The 13,040-nt window shown below is 39.8% G+C and overlaps 1 protein-coding gene across 1 annotated transcript; it reads left to right on the top strand.

The window, feature by feature from the left end:
• The first annotated feature begins 4,515 nt into the window (after positions 1-4,515).
• Positions 4,516-13,003, top strand: LOC139209785 (calcium/calmodulin-dependent protein kinase type 1D-like). Its single transcript, XM_070839648.1, has 11 exons — positions 4,516-4,619; positions 7,943-8,068; positions 8,266-8,340; positions 8,516-8,654; positions 9,370-9,493; positions 9,672-9,747; positions 10,055-10,167; positions 11,206-11,284; positions 11,402-11,489; positions 11,852-12,177; positions 12,920-13,003. Exons 1-11 carry the CDS (start codon positions 4,534-4,536, stop codon positions 12,981-12,983), a joined length of 1,296 nt encoding a protein of 431 aa, XP_070695749.1. The 5' UTR covers positions 4,516-4,533; the 3' UTR covers positions 12,984-13,003.
• Positions 13,004-13,040: the final 37 nt, after the last annotated feature.

The raw sequence follows: 13,040 nt of genomic DNA, 5'->3' as shown, positions 1-13,040 counted from the left end.
GACGTAGCGACGTCTCTTTGTTGTGACTGGAGGGAGGAACGGAAACACGCGGAACATTCACAGGCCTCTTTTCTGTCCGAGTTAACATTACAGCTGTCAAATGCACTTCAATGCTTTTCTTTCTGTGGTCTCAAGAAACAAAAAATATTTTGCAATGTGACTTTATTTTCAGTATGAAACGTGCTTGGTTGTTTGTGATGTTTAGTGATGTCCATACTAACAATATCTTCTTTAGTATGGTGGACCAAACCTGACAGATCTGGACAGAAAAATAAATGCATTTAAATTGATTTGAATATATAAGAAATAGCAGCCTTGCCTGAAGTGGAGCTGTCCGGCTCACTTTGGTGCTGATACAGCTTACTATATCCATGACTGCACATTATTTAAATGTGCATTTTATATTTTCAATTAGCTGTTTGTAATTTGTAGGTCCTGTGATGGGCAACCAGTCCAGACTAAGGATAAGCGGTAATGACAATGGATGGATGGACGTTTATAGTTCTAGAGGAAGCCAACATCTATTTTTTTATGGGGCATAATGAAAGTGGATAGGTCAAAGTTTAATGTTAATGACTCATGACGTGACATGTATCTATACTGAAGTAAACTGCTTCAAAGCAGGGCTTCATACGAGCACATTAAGAGTGACATTTCTCCCTAAATTTCAATAGTAATTGCACACATATCTAAAAACTTTTTGTTAGCAAAAGAGAAGAAGGTGACTTAATAGATTCTTCTCTAGGTCCATAAAAGGCTTTGGCCTTTGTTCGTGCAAATATGAATCTAATTACAAATAATGATGCAGTTATATGGCCTATTGGACATCTCTTTGCATTAGCTGCTGATACATTTAATCAGCTTAGCTGTGCTATCAATACTCTGCCATTGAGGGACATGTCTTCTGCTGCTTGAGGCTGTGCAGACTGCTGAAGTAAAGCACAGAGCCCTGAAACTGTTGAAATTCACACCCTGTCCAGTGTTTTAGTGGTTTGATGATATGTTGAAGCTGAAGTGGAATTGTTTTTACGTTTTAAGCGTGTGAGCGTGACAGCACATGTGCAAGGACAGCAAACACCTAAGCACCTGTGACACCTGCAGAACCAAGGAACACACTCACGCAAATGGATTACCATTACTGCATCATCACAAAGAGGCTGTGCTTGGACAGCTAATGGCCATATGGTTAGATGATGTAATCATTATGGCAGGTATGCTGACTGTACGTGTATGAAACAATCACATTGCACACCTGCATCATCACAAAGAGGCTGCACCTGGAGAGCTAATGGCCATATGGTTAGGTGATGTAAGGTTTTATAGTGTTTATGATAGTACTTATTGTTTATGATTACATTTTTATGAATATGTCATTATGTTTGTAACCAGGGCAACGTCACACGCAGCAGGTATGCTGACTGTACGTGTGTGACACAACCACAAGCAATATTATCCTTGTCATGTTTCAGTGGGTGCTACTGTTCACAGGTATTCAGCATGTATGTCCATGTGCAGTGTGAATTTAGAATATGTTGACTACAGATTAGGAAATAAATGAACAATAGGCACAGTTATGATGGACACTTTGAAGAGGAATACAACACAATGCATAAAATCAACTAGGCTGTACTAAAACTAACCTTTAAACTCCGGCAGCTGCTGATGATAAAGTATATGTAACAAAAGATCTATGCTTTTACAAAACACAAAAGAAACGAAGGGTTCCTTTTAGCTTTGGTTCATCACCATGAGACAAAGATTTTTGCCTATATGCCTAATTATATTACATGTCTCAAATTTTCTGAGAGTGACTTGTTTCATGCATAACTGAAAGAATCAGAGAGGGTTTTCATGCACAAAATAAAGACATTTTCTCTCCTAATAATTAAAAATGCTAACAGTAAAAAAATGCATATGGATACTCTGGATACATTTATGCCTTTGAGGTCTGTTGGAATCTCAGCATTTGATAATTATTTAATCAACAGGCCTCAAAGCAGTCAATTTAGAAGGCGAACAGTTAGTCAAGTTACTGATTGATTAATTGAAGAGAAATTAATAGATGAATATTCTAATAATTGATAAATGCTTTATCATCCCACTGTACAAATCCCAAATATTTGCTTGTTTTTGCTTTTCAAAATAAGGATTGCTGGTTTGATTGCTCACTTTACAGAAGTGGAAAGTCCATTCATCCATTATCTAACCCTCTTATCCTTAAGGGTCACTTGAGACAATGACAGAGGCGAGAGGCGGTGAACACCCTGAACTAGTCACCAGTCATTCACAGGGCATCGGACATCGAGACCATTCCCACTCACAATCACATCTTCAGGCAATTTAGAGTCACCAATTACCTTGACCTTTAGAGTCACCAATTTACCTGACCCCTAGGAGTGGAGAGTGACCCAATAATTCATTAAAATGTTCAGGCACTGGGTTGATTATTTCCATTTTCAGACTTAACTTTAATCCAAAGCTGGATATGCAAAATTTTCATTTTGCAGTGAAACTACTTCCCCTGTTAAGGGACAATGGACATCAAGTAAAAGCTTTTACTTTGGCCATGTTTGTCTCCGATAGCTTAATTGAGATCATTTTTTCTACACTTTCATCACATTTTTAGTGTAGACAAAACAAGTAGGCCCAGTTGACAAGTAATAGCTGGCGATCTAATGCCATTTTCCACATTGTCTTACTGACAAAATATCTGGCATTTGTTGAATCAGTTGCATATTATTAAAACATAAATGAAAAGACATGCAGTGTACATGGAGTATTATGTCATTTCCCAGAAATGGAGATCAAGATGGAGATTTGAATTTGTGAATATGGCAGATAGAAAAGATGCCTTCACACACTATACACAACATGACAAGACTGTAAAAGAGAAATGTTCTCTGAAATTCGCATGTATTTGCTGAATCAATCAAAAATCATGAAGAAGCATCATTCCAAACGTAACAGAAATACTGTGCTCTTGTTTCACATAAGGGCAACAACTTCATTCAGCAGTTTCCCACAGTCTTTGAATGCAGCACGAGGCTGATGACGGGGCTGATGAGGCTCCGCCCCCTGCGCGCGGACCACAGCAGCAGCCGGTGTGAATGAGTCAGTCAGCTGAGGTCCATCAGAGGCTGCCGCCGAGTCTTCCGCACCGCTCCTCAGGTAACAGCTGCCTCTATGGCACTCTTAGGACTAGAGAAAGTCTTTACGTAGGCTTGATAAAGCATTTTTGGAGAAAATTAAATCGTCTTTCCTTATAAATATACCTTATGCTCACATAATGTGTGGTATTCAAATTTAGAATTGAACCTAAAGCTGGTTCGTGTGGTCTGTACTCATGTACTTTCTGTACTCATATTTGTTCAACAATCTATGGAAATTATATTTTTAAATAGCATTTTTCAGCATAGTGTCAGTTTAAGAACTGCTGTACAGTATTTGCTACAGTGTAGTATGGTTTGGTGGTTGGTTTTTGGAATCACTATTGGGACAAAAACAGCTGAAACTATCCAAAGTACTAATGTATAGTTGCAGGCTACAGCTGGCTGATGGGGCAGCACGGGACTTTTAGGGCTTTAGAAACAGATGATTCCCCAGTGGGAGAAGAGCATGGATACAAGTCTGCTTTACAGTTTGTTTTCTGACATAATTCAAACGAACTAATAATTTCATTTTGCATATAGATTACGAAGAATTCAGCCAAGATACAAAGTGTGAAATATCCTGTTTTCTCTTTTTTTTTTTTTTACGTAATCAGACTGTAATCTCGAAAATTGCAACATTTTCTGAGATAGTAATTTAAATGAATTTCTTAATTTGGCAAATCAGTTTTAGGATGCACTACCTAACACTGATGCAGTTTCAGCATGTGCTTTTGGGTGGGCAGAGTTCATCGGCCTTTCAAGGCCAAGATTATAAAATGACCCACTTGTTGGCCTGTCAGGGAATCAGCTCCCACCACAGACATAAGGAAGGGGTGAGAACGAGGGAGCGCAGGAGGGATGGCTGGGAAGATTAACTAACCACTGCTATTTACCTCTCTAATCCTCAGCCTTTTTTAATCTTGTGTAAGTGATAGGTACATTTGGGCTTTACCCAGACAGGACTGACCTCAGTCATGGACATGCAACTGTTTATATAACCAGAACACCGTGGGGTGAGATCTTAAAGGGTCGTGGAACAGGGAATGGTTAGGGTCAGGGAGGGACTTGAGACTCCTCCACTGACTGGTTTGTGACCGTGTTAGCCTCGTTATCTATAATTGTGTGTATATATGCTGGTCATTGTCATTACATATAACCAACAAACTCAGTTCAATATAGAATTACAGTGATAATAACAGAATGCAGAAAAGCTTGGACAAGCAAACTGATACTGATCATATTAAAATTTGCCAGGTTTAACACCGGTGGCTTTCCAATCATTCCTTGATGCATGATGATGTCTCAGTGTTTTCTAAACAATAAGAAATGTAAATCATTTATGTTATTTTGTGCCTCAGGAGTCTACGGCAACGTCAGAGCCAAGATGGGGCGGAAAGAAATCATCTGTAGCTGGAAGAAAAGCATCAGTAACATTAAGGATGTGTTTGACTTCAAAGGGAAAATGGGATCGTAAGTACAGCTTTTGTAAATAGAGACTGTCAAGGTAAAGAAATGGGGGCTGCTCTGTATGTTATCAGTGAAGAGAAGGACTAATCTCAAGTCAAGTCTCTGTTTTACTTACTTAGTAAGACACTTTAAGACATCTATGATGTCTTCCTGAAGGTGGTTATTCCCCCCAAGGAATATGCTTCACTCCAAATTTGTATAGTGAGTACAAATCATTATCAAATATGGGACGTGTGATGCAGCCAATATTTCCAATATTACAGCTACTGTTTAACAGTAACATTGGACACTGGACTAAATGGATGGAAGTGAGGACTGCTGACTATCTCTCAGTTACCAGGCTCAGGATAATCCCCCTCACCACCTCCCTGAGACCTTGTTTTATCAATGGAGCCTCTTTCGCTGTCTGAGTAATCTGCTCCCAGCTAGTGGAGGACCTTACAATGTTAATCATATAATGATCATGGTCACAACTTTGACAAAATTGATCAGGCGTGATATTAATATATTCATTTTGTTTAGAGATCCTGCAAAATTGCAAAGATGTTTACATTTTAAGATACACCACCTGACTTGACCTGGCTCCAAACAGCTAGACTAGGTTGTAGAAGTCCAATACTAAAGAGCAAAATAAGCCAAACTTAACAAATTCATTGATGATTATATCTTACACCAGCAGCTTTGCATCAACTAAATTAAATATGATGTAAAATGAACAAAACTGTGTGATTTTCAACCACAAAATATGTAATCAAAGAAGAGTTGGTGCAAGCTAAAATATGGGCTCCATCATCAGGTCTGTATGTGATTTGTAGTAAGTGCCCTACAACTTGGAAAAGCACTGGTATGATCCTTAAAATAAATTTGATTAGTAATCAAGAAGCAAACTGCAATTCTCTTCTGTCCTGCACATTAATAGTTATAAGCATTTCCAGATTTTAGAGAGAGGGTATGTTGGCTTGATAGTGCGTGCCAGTACAATGACCTATAACAAATGGCTAATAACAGTTAGGCTAACTGTAGATGTTCCTTCAGAGCTGTCCTGCAGCCTCAAAGCTGCTTAAAGTGCTCCATCCTCGACTATGAATGAACTAGGCTTGTGTGTGTGTGTGTGTGTGTGTGTCTGAGGTAACTGAACACTGACGTCAGAACAGTAGTACTGGAACATCCTAGCACCACTTCATTATAGGATTAAGAGTCTGACTGACTATACTGGTGCATGAGTGTGCTGAATGTATATGAAGGGAGGTGGTGTAAGCAGGTGCAAGTGTGTGTTTATGCAAGAGTGAGGTATAGAAGAAACGTCAGCACATCTTTGCAGATCCATTAGAGATGGACTTAAAATGTTTTTTAATTAAGGTAATAGATACGCTTTTAATATGCCAGTGGTTTTCATTTCAAATGATGAGTTTTTTTCCCTCCAATAATATGTTCAAATTGCTCAAGGTAGAAAACATGTGAATCAGCTTAATCACAGGGCAGTCAAATTGTCCAGTAAAGAAGAAATTAAAGGCTAATTTATGTTATAGCACACGACGGGCTACAGTGATGTTCCTAGGTTATGGAAGTTGATAATTATTATTATAAAAATAATTTTATTGTGCTTAAGTGAGACTTTTGGACTGGACAGGGCTAATTACCTGCTCTGAAAAAAGAGATGTACAGTAACTTTCAAGAAATTACAAGTATCAGCATATGTGTCTAACCTGAATTAGACGCATAGAGAAACACAGTGCATGACAAAGTATAACTGCATCTGCAGGTGTAGGGTCTACCAGTACATTTATAACGTGTGTATTTGAGCCCCTCTTATTGGGTTTGAGGCATTTTAGGTCAGAGCTGCAGTATCATCAGTACAGATGCTCGACTCAGTTGCCAAAATGTAGGCTTATAGCCTGTCTGCCACCTGCTTTGTGCCATGATTGTCTTGGCCTGTCTGGGCTATGTGACGGTGATATCAAGGCACCTTGTTTGCACTGATTTTTAACTGCTGCTGGGTTGGTAGGAAGTGACATCAGAACTATACTGTTCCACCTGATTGACAGCACACTCAGTTATCACACTCAGTGAGGTCGTTGAAGTACATTTACATGCACAGATTTTGTCATTCACAAAATACTTAAAGCATTGATGATAATTCTAAATGACAGTTGTGAGCAGATTAACAAACAAGGTAAAGTGACGTCTGATCACAAAAACCAAGCCACTGAATGTTGTCATGGAGGCTTCCTGTTCCTAAAGCCAACCCTCTTCCAGTCAGCACCTGCCAGCTTTTTCCCTCCAGTTTACCATTCACACCCACTGCTGCTAACTGTTTCATCTGTCTGCCAATCAGCTGCCAGTCTGTTCACCCTGCCACCCATCTGTTGCTCATCAGCTCATTAGCCCTCTGTATTTATGCCAAGAAGTTTGTCCAGTTCTTAACATTGACATTGTTAGTGCTTACCCTGCTTTGTACCCCGTTTGTATGAGCCTCTGGATTTCTGAGCTGTGCCTGTTTTTTGACTTGTTTCTCTGCCTGGTCATATTCTGTCACAGGCAGAATATGACCTTTGCAAAGATAAATTGATTGGAGTGTAGAAGTGAGCAATGAAACACAGGCTGGAGCTAAAGTAGCTCATTACAATGAATTACTACAGCGCACAAAGCCACATCAACCTGGAGAGCAGTCAAAGCCTATTCAGTATTGTCAACATACTTATCAAGTTGGCACACCATTCACACCATATTTTTGCATAGAAAAAAGCATGCAGTGAAGATTCTATAATTTAAGGCTATTTTTGCACTCTGCACTCATTAGGCCTGGCCTGTAGGCTGCAGAATCACCAGTCATATCTGTTTGGTATGTGAAGTACAGCAACACCACAGCAATGACGAATTACTGTAGCACCACATATGGACACATAACAGGAGCAATCACCACCATAATGGATGATTACTTCGATCAAATTAGGATAAAACACAGGTTAATTAGCACTTAGTACGACATATGGAGACAAATGAACTAAAAACACCACAACAGTCAACAAATAGGAGACAAAAGTGAACACTGTCAGGGGGACTGGTCCCAGTTCAGCAGAAAGCTACACAAGGAGTGAAATGTTGCAGACCTGGGGTCCATCTAAATGAGTGGAGGACTCAGTCTCTTTTTTCTCAGGTTTGAAATTGAAAATAGCAAGGGCCAGTCAAGGATAATGATAATGAAGAAATACAAAAAACAAATAAAGTTGTCTCATTAATAGTTGAGCATGTTTGAGCGTTTCCATGCACCAGTTTCTCTCCTGCACTTCAATTTCTGTCTCTGTGTCTTTACTGTTTTTGTGCAGGGGCTCTTTCTCAGAGGTTTTTATGGTGAGAGACAAGAAAACAGGAAAGCTGTATGCCCTGAAATGTCTGAAGAAAAAACACCTTGCTCATAGCAACCTGGAAAACGAAATCGATGTACTGAGAAGGTAAAACACACACACACACACATACGCACGCACGCTGCACACCACAACAACATATGTTAAAATAAGTTTGTACATTAAAAGAAAGAACCAAATTAGCTGGATTAAAATAAACAGGATTATTTTAGCCTGACTGCAATGGAATGTTACCCTGGATTAGTTACGCTATATTTGCCTTAACATCTTTGTTACTATTTCAGGATAAAGCATGAGAACGTGGTGGGACTGGAGGATTTCTATGAGAGTCGAACTCACTATTACCTGGTCATGCAACTGTAAGTGGACTGCTTATTATCATATGCTTTTTTTTTTTTACATAGGCTGTCTTGGTAGAGCAAAAGATTTAGAAGTCGTATTGAGTGCAAAGAAGCCTGACAATAATAGCAACAATGTAAGATAAGTGTGTTTCTTTTATATAATGTGTATTTGTTTATTTGTGTGTGTGTGCAGGGTGTCAGGTGGAGAGCTGTTTGATCGCATTTTAGACAAAGGGGTTTACACCGAGAAGGATGCCAGCATGGTGATCAAACAGGTGCTGCAAGCTGTGAGCTACCTCCACGAGAACAGTATCGTGCACAGAGACCTTAAGGTAAGACACGTGTACACGCACGCACGCACACACACACACACACGCACGCACACACACACACTGATTCAAATTCAAAGCTAGTTATTAAAATGAGCGAAACACGTCTACACCTCAATCAAATTTTGAACAAAGATTTTTTTAAATGTTGTAGGTAGTTGAAGTACTGTATGCCTTATTTACATTTTGCTTCCACCCAGGGTATGTATTAGTCACATAGACAGTATATAAGAAATGGATGTAGCCACTGTGACGTCACCCGTTGGTTTGTGGACTGCACAAACTTGAGAAAGACATTAGAGAAACTAGTGATTGAGACTTTTAGGTCATTAGGAAGATGTTTACTGGGATAATAAATCAAGTGACACGTAGGCTGAGTTTCTAATGGACTTCCATACAGTTGGACTTTTTTTTCTAGCCAGTGGAGTCGCCCCCTGCTGGACATTAGAAAGAATGCAGGTTTAAGGCTCTCCCACAGTGGCGTCACTTTTCAGACTCAGAAGCTGCATCCACTTCTTTTATACAGTCTGTGGTTAGTCAGCATGGCCTGACTCAGTGCCTTGTCACAAGTCATGGATGCCATTGGAAATAAAATCAGTTATGGTTATACATGGGCATGCACACTTTTTTTTTTCTTTGTCTGCGCTTGTCTACTCTTGACGTTTTTCCTCTCTCTCTCTCTATCTTTCTCTCTCTCTCTCTCTCTCTCTCTGAGCAGCCTGAGAACCTGCTGTACTATAACACAGATGAGAATGCTAAGATCATGGTCAGTGACTTCGGACTGTCCAAGACATTGGACCATGGTGTGATGTCCACAGCTTGTGGTACACCAGGATATGTAGGTGAGTTATTGGGGAGGGGCACACACACACACACACACACACACACACACACACACACACACACACACACACACACACACACTTGTTTTGCATTGTTCCAATATAATGACTTAGCAGAGGTGTTTACAGCTATGCTCAGTTACCTGCATGATACTCACTGTTGTGTGTTATTCTATAGCCCCTGAGGTTTTGGCCCAGAAACCTTACAGCAAAGCAGTGGACTGCTGGTCTATTGGAGTTATCACTTACATCCTGTGAGTACATTTGTGTTTTATAACAATAACATAACACATATTATAGACTGGAGAACTGAGAGAATTTGTTCTGGGGATATTTACCCCACTTAAAGCTTACAGATGAAAATGTACCTACTACTGCAGATCTGTGAAACCAGCGTTCTAGCATATTTAGAACACTCAGTTGGAGGAGCCAGGAATAAAACACTGTAACATAGCTGGCTGCTAAAGTCACTAAAATGAATCCATAATGTAGATGCATGGGATTTACAAAAGGTGGATATAAAGGGATTAGATGTATTAATTTGTTGTCTCTGTGTTGTAGGCTCTGCGGCTACCCACCATTCTTTGAAGAGAACGAGACTCGTCTGTTTTCAAAGATCATGAGAGCTGAGTACTGCTTTCACTCTCCCTTCTGGGATGACATCTCTGACTCAGGTATGAAAACAGCAGAAAATTGCTTTAATAGCAAAATCTGTGTGCTTATCTGCTAAGACACATAGATAGTCTCAAAACTCGACTTGAATTGAGACATGAAGGCATGTTGAATTGAAACTTAAAACATCTTTTGAACACCTGAAGTTAATGTTTGAGTAGCTAGTTTTCTGTTTGTTGTGTTCCTTTGTAGTGCATTTTTATAAAAGCTCCATTAAAATGCAGTACACCGTTGTAATATTTAAAACAGAGTGCTGAAAGCGAGTGGCATGTCACAGTTCAGGATCGCATTAGCATGCATCAGGACTGACAGTAATCTTATAAAAGCTGAAGACTTTGAAAGAATGTCTTGAAAGACTTGAAATGCAGCTTTGGTTGTTTCATGAAATGTGACAAAAATAGTATAATTACTAAGGATAGCCTTAGTATTAGCTAAATATAGTCCAGGATTTGTTCATATAACCTTTAGGGCTTAACCAGATATAGCCCAGCACACCTACTGACGTGATCTGATGAGGACAGATATAGCAGTTTGACCTGCTTGGAGTAGGTCAGATATGATTACCAAGAACAGTTCTTACCTGTGAGAGTGATTAAAACGGCAGGCATTAGGACACATGTCAAAAATCCTCATAACCTAAAGGTAAAACGTAGGATTGAATTCCTTCTGTAAAGGACAGAAATGTGAACATAGTAATGAAGAGGAGATGCTAAAGGCTGATGGATATAGATTTTTGAAAACAATGTGTGCGAAGAAGCAATACAATGGTGTAATATATGAAAGAGGGACAAGGTTAATATGATTATTAATATGAGCATGGTATTGTGGTAGATGACTTACTGACTACAGAAGGTCATATCATCCACACAAAGGTCAAAGATCTGTCTCTCTAAAATCAAAAGCTGAGTTATGGGAGAGTCAGGGTCACATTGCAAATAGCCTAACAGTAGCAGTAGCATGAAATATGGTTAATGAAAGTACTGAGGCAGAGTACTGAGTTCTGACCAGGACTAACAGCTGTCCATGCCATGTCTCAACAGCCAAAGACTTTATCAGGAATATGATGGAGAAAAATCCCACAAAACGCTTCCTCACTGAACAGGCACTCAGACACCCCTGGTGAGTCCTTTCTCTTTTATCATACACACACACACACTCACGCACGTACACACCTGCACATACGCCCAATGTTTTTATTGTTTTCCAAATGAACTAATGTCACTGACTTGATCGCAGGATTGCTGGAAACACAGCCAAAGGCGTCGACATATTTCAGTCTGTTTCTGAACAGATGGAGAGAAACTTTGCCAGATCCAAATGGAAGGTACGCTGGCTCATGGACTACTTTATATTGCAATTAGTTATAGGCAACTAAAATAAGCTGAGCTAATAACACAAGATTATGAACAAAAACAGTGCATGGAGCCATATTTTAGCAAAATGTGAGCATTTGGAACATACTGAGCATGTTAACAGTTGCAAAGTGGATTATGCTGCAGGAGTGGTTGTCATTAAATTGACACAGTCACAGGATTATTTATGAGTGTAATAACAGCGTATTATATAAAGCCAACTATGACGGGCTTAATGACAGGCTGTGTCCTCACTAATTTAACATAGATATGTCATATCATACATAGGCAGCACCAGTATAACCCCCTTTCTTTGTGTGCACATTTCCAACAGCAAGCCTTCAATGCAGCCTCAGTAGTCAACCACATGAAGAAAATGCACATATCCCAGAGTGAGCCCTCCCCAGCACCCGTCTCTATGCCCCACATCAGAGTACAGTCCTCCTCCCAGACTGACCTAAATGCACTGGGGCCCCACCACGATGAGGCTGATGCTCTCGACCCAAACGGGAATCCTGTTCATGCCGTCAAACATCTACCTATCTTCCCGCCACTGAGAGCCAGTCACAGTGAGCCTGGCAACGCTCTCACCGCTGATGAGTCAAGAGAAGTGAACAGCTTCAGTTCAGGAATCGACGCTTCTTTCAGGCCATCTAAGAGGTGAGAGCTGCAGCGCTATTCCAGGATGCCAGAATCACCAGGAAAATTTAAAAAAAGTTTATACAGTAGAGCAGTAATTAAGATATGGATAGATAAAACTATAAATGGTCAGAAATCAAAGTGTTTTTCAAATGACCTCTTCAATAATTTAATAAAAAAAGTCTGTTACTGAGGTGCCGTAGCACTGTCCCCTCACAGCAACAAGCCTCTGGGTTCAAACCCAGCGGCCAGCTGGGGCCTTTCTGTTTGGACTCTACATGTTCTCCCCTCGCTTGAGTGGGGTTTTCTCTGGGTACTCGCCTCACACCCAATGTGAGCTGTGATAAGCTCCAGCCTCCCTGGAGGTTAAATCTAATGCAGGGATAATGGCATTCTAAGACCTTGAAAAGATATCCTATTAGAGCTTCATTTCAAACCATTCAACGTATTTTCTGATCTCTGTTCACTCTGGATGTAGATATGCCTATGTCATGGTGAAATTATGAGATTGATATTATATGCAAAAAGCATTAAAAATAAAAGTATTTTCAAAAGTATTTTGAAGTAGTGTGCAGTAGATGATATACCTCCAATATGAGTTGCAATATTGTCGTAGAGGTTGACAGATCTGTATGAGAACTGTATTGACAAAGTATATTATTGTTAAAATGCTCTACTTGTATTTTGATGTGTGGTGAAGCTAGCTGTCTTGAATTATTGTCATTGTTACTGAAATGAATCCTGGTTGTGTGATGTGTTGCAGTGTGGATGCTGTGGCTCAGAGGAAGGACCAGTCGCTTCAGTCTGGAGTGTGTTCTGTCATGTGATCGGTTGGCTGACCTGAGATAAATCTTGTGCAGGTAAACAGTCATCTTTACTTACTC

The sequence above is a fragment of the Pempheris klunzingeri genome, chromosome 2 (assembly GCF_042242105.1).
Source record: "Pempheris klunzingeri isolate RE-2024b chromosome 2, fPemKlu1.hap1, whole genome shotgun sequence".
Lineage (NCBI taxonomy): Eukaryota > Metazoa > Chordata > Actinopteri > Acropomatiformes > Pempheridae > Pempheris > Pempheris klunzingeri.
Note: the sequence above shows the minus strand (reverse complement) of the source record. Positions and strands in the feature narration are given on the sequence as shown.

Coding starts and splice junctions, on each gene's coding strand:
- LOC139209785 (XM_070839648.1), top strand. CDS start 4,534: ATGGGGCGGAAAGAAATCATCTGTAGCTGGAAGAAAAGCATCAGTAAC. Junction 8,655..9,369: donor TCGTGCACAGAGACCTTAAG/GTAAGACACGTG, acceptor CTCTCTGAGCAG/CCTGAGAACCTGCTGTACTA. Junction 9,494..9,671: donor TGGTACACCAGGATATGTAG/GTGAGTTATTGG, acceptor GTTATTCTATAG/CCCCTGAGGTTTTGGCCCAG.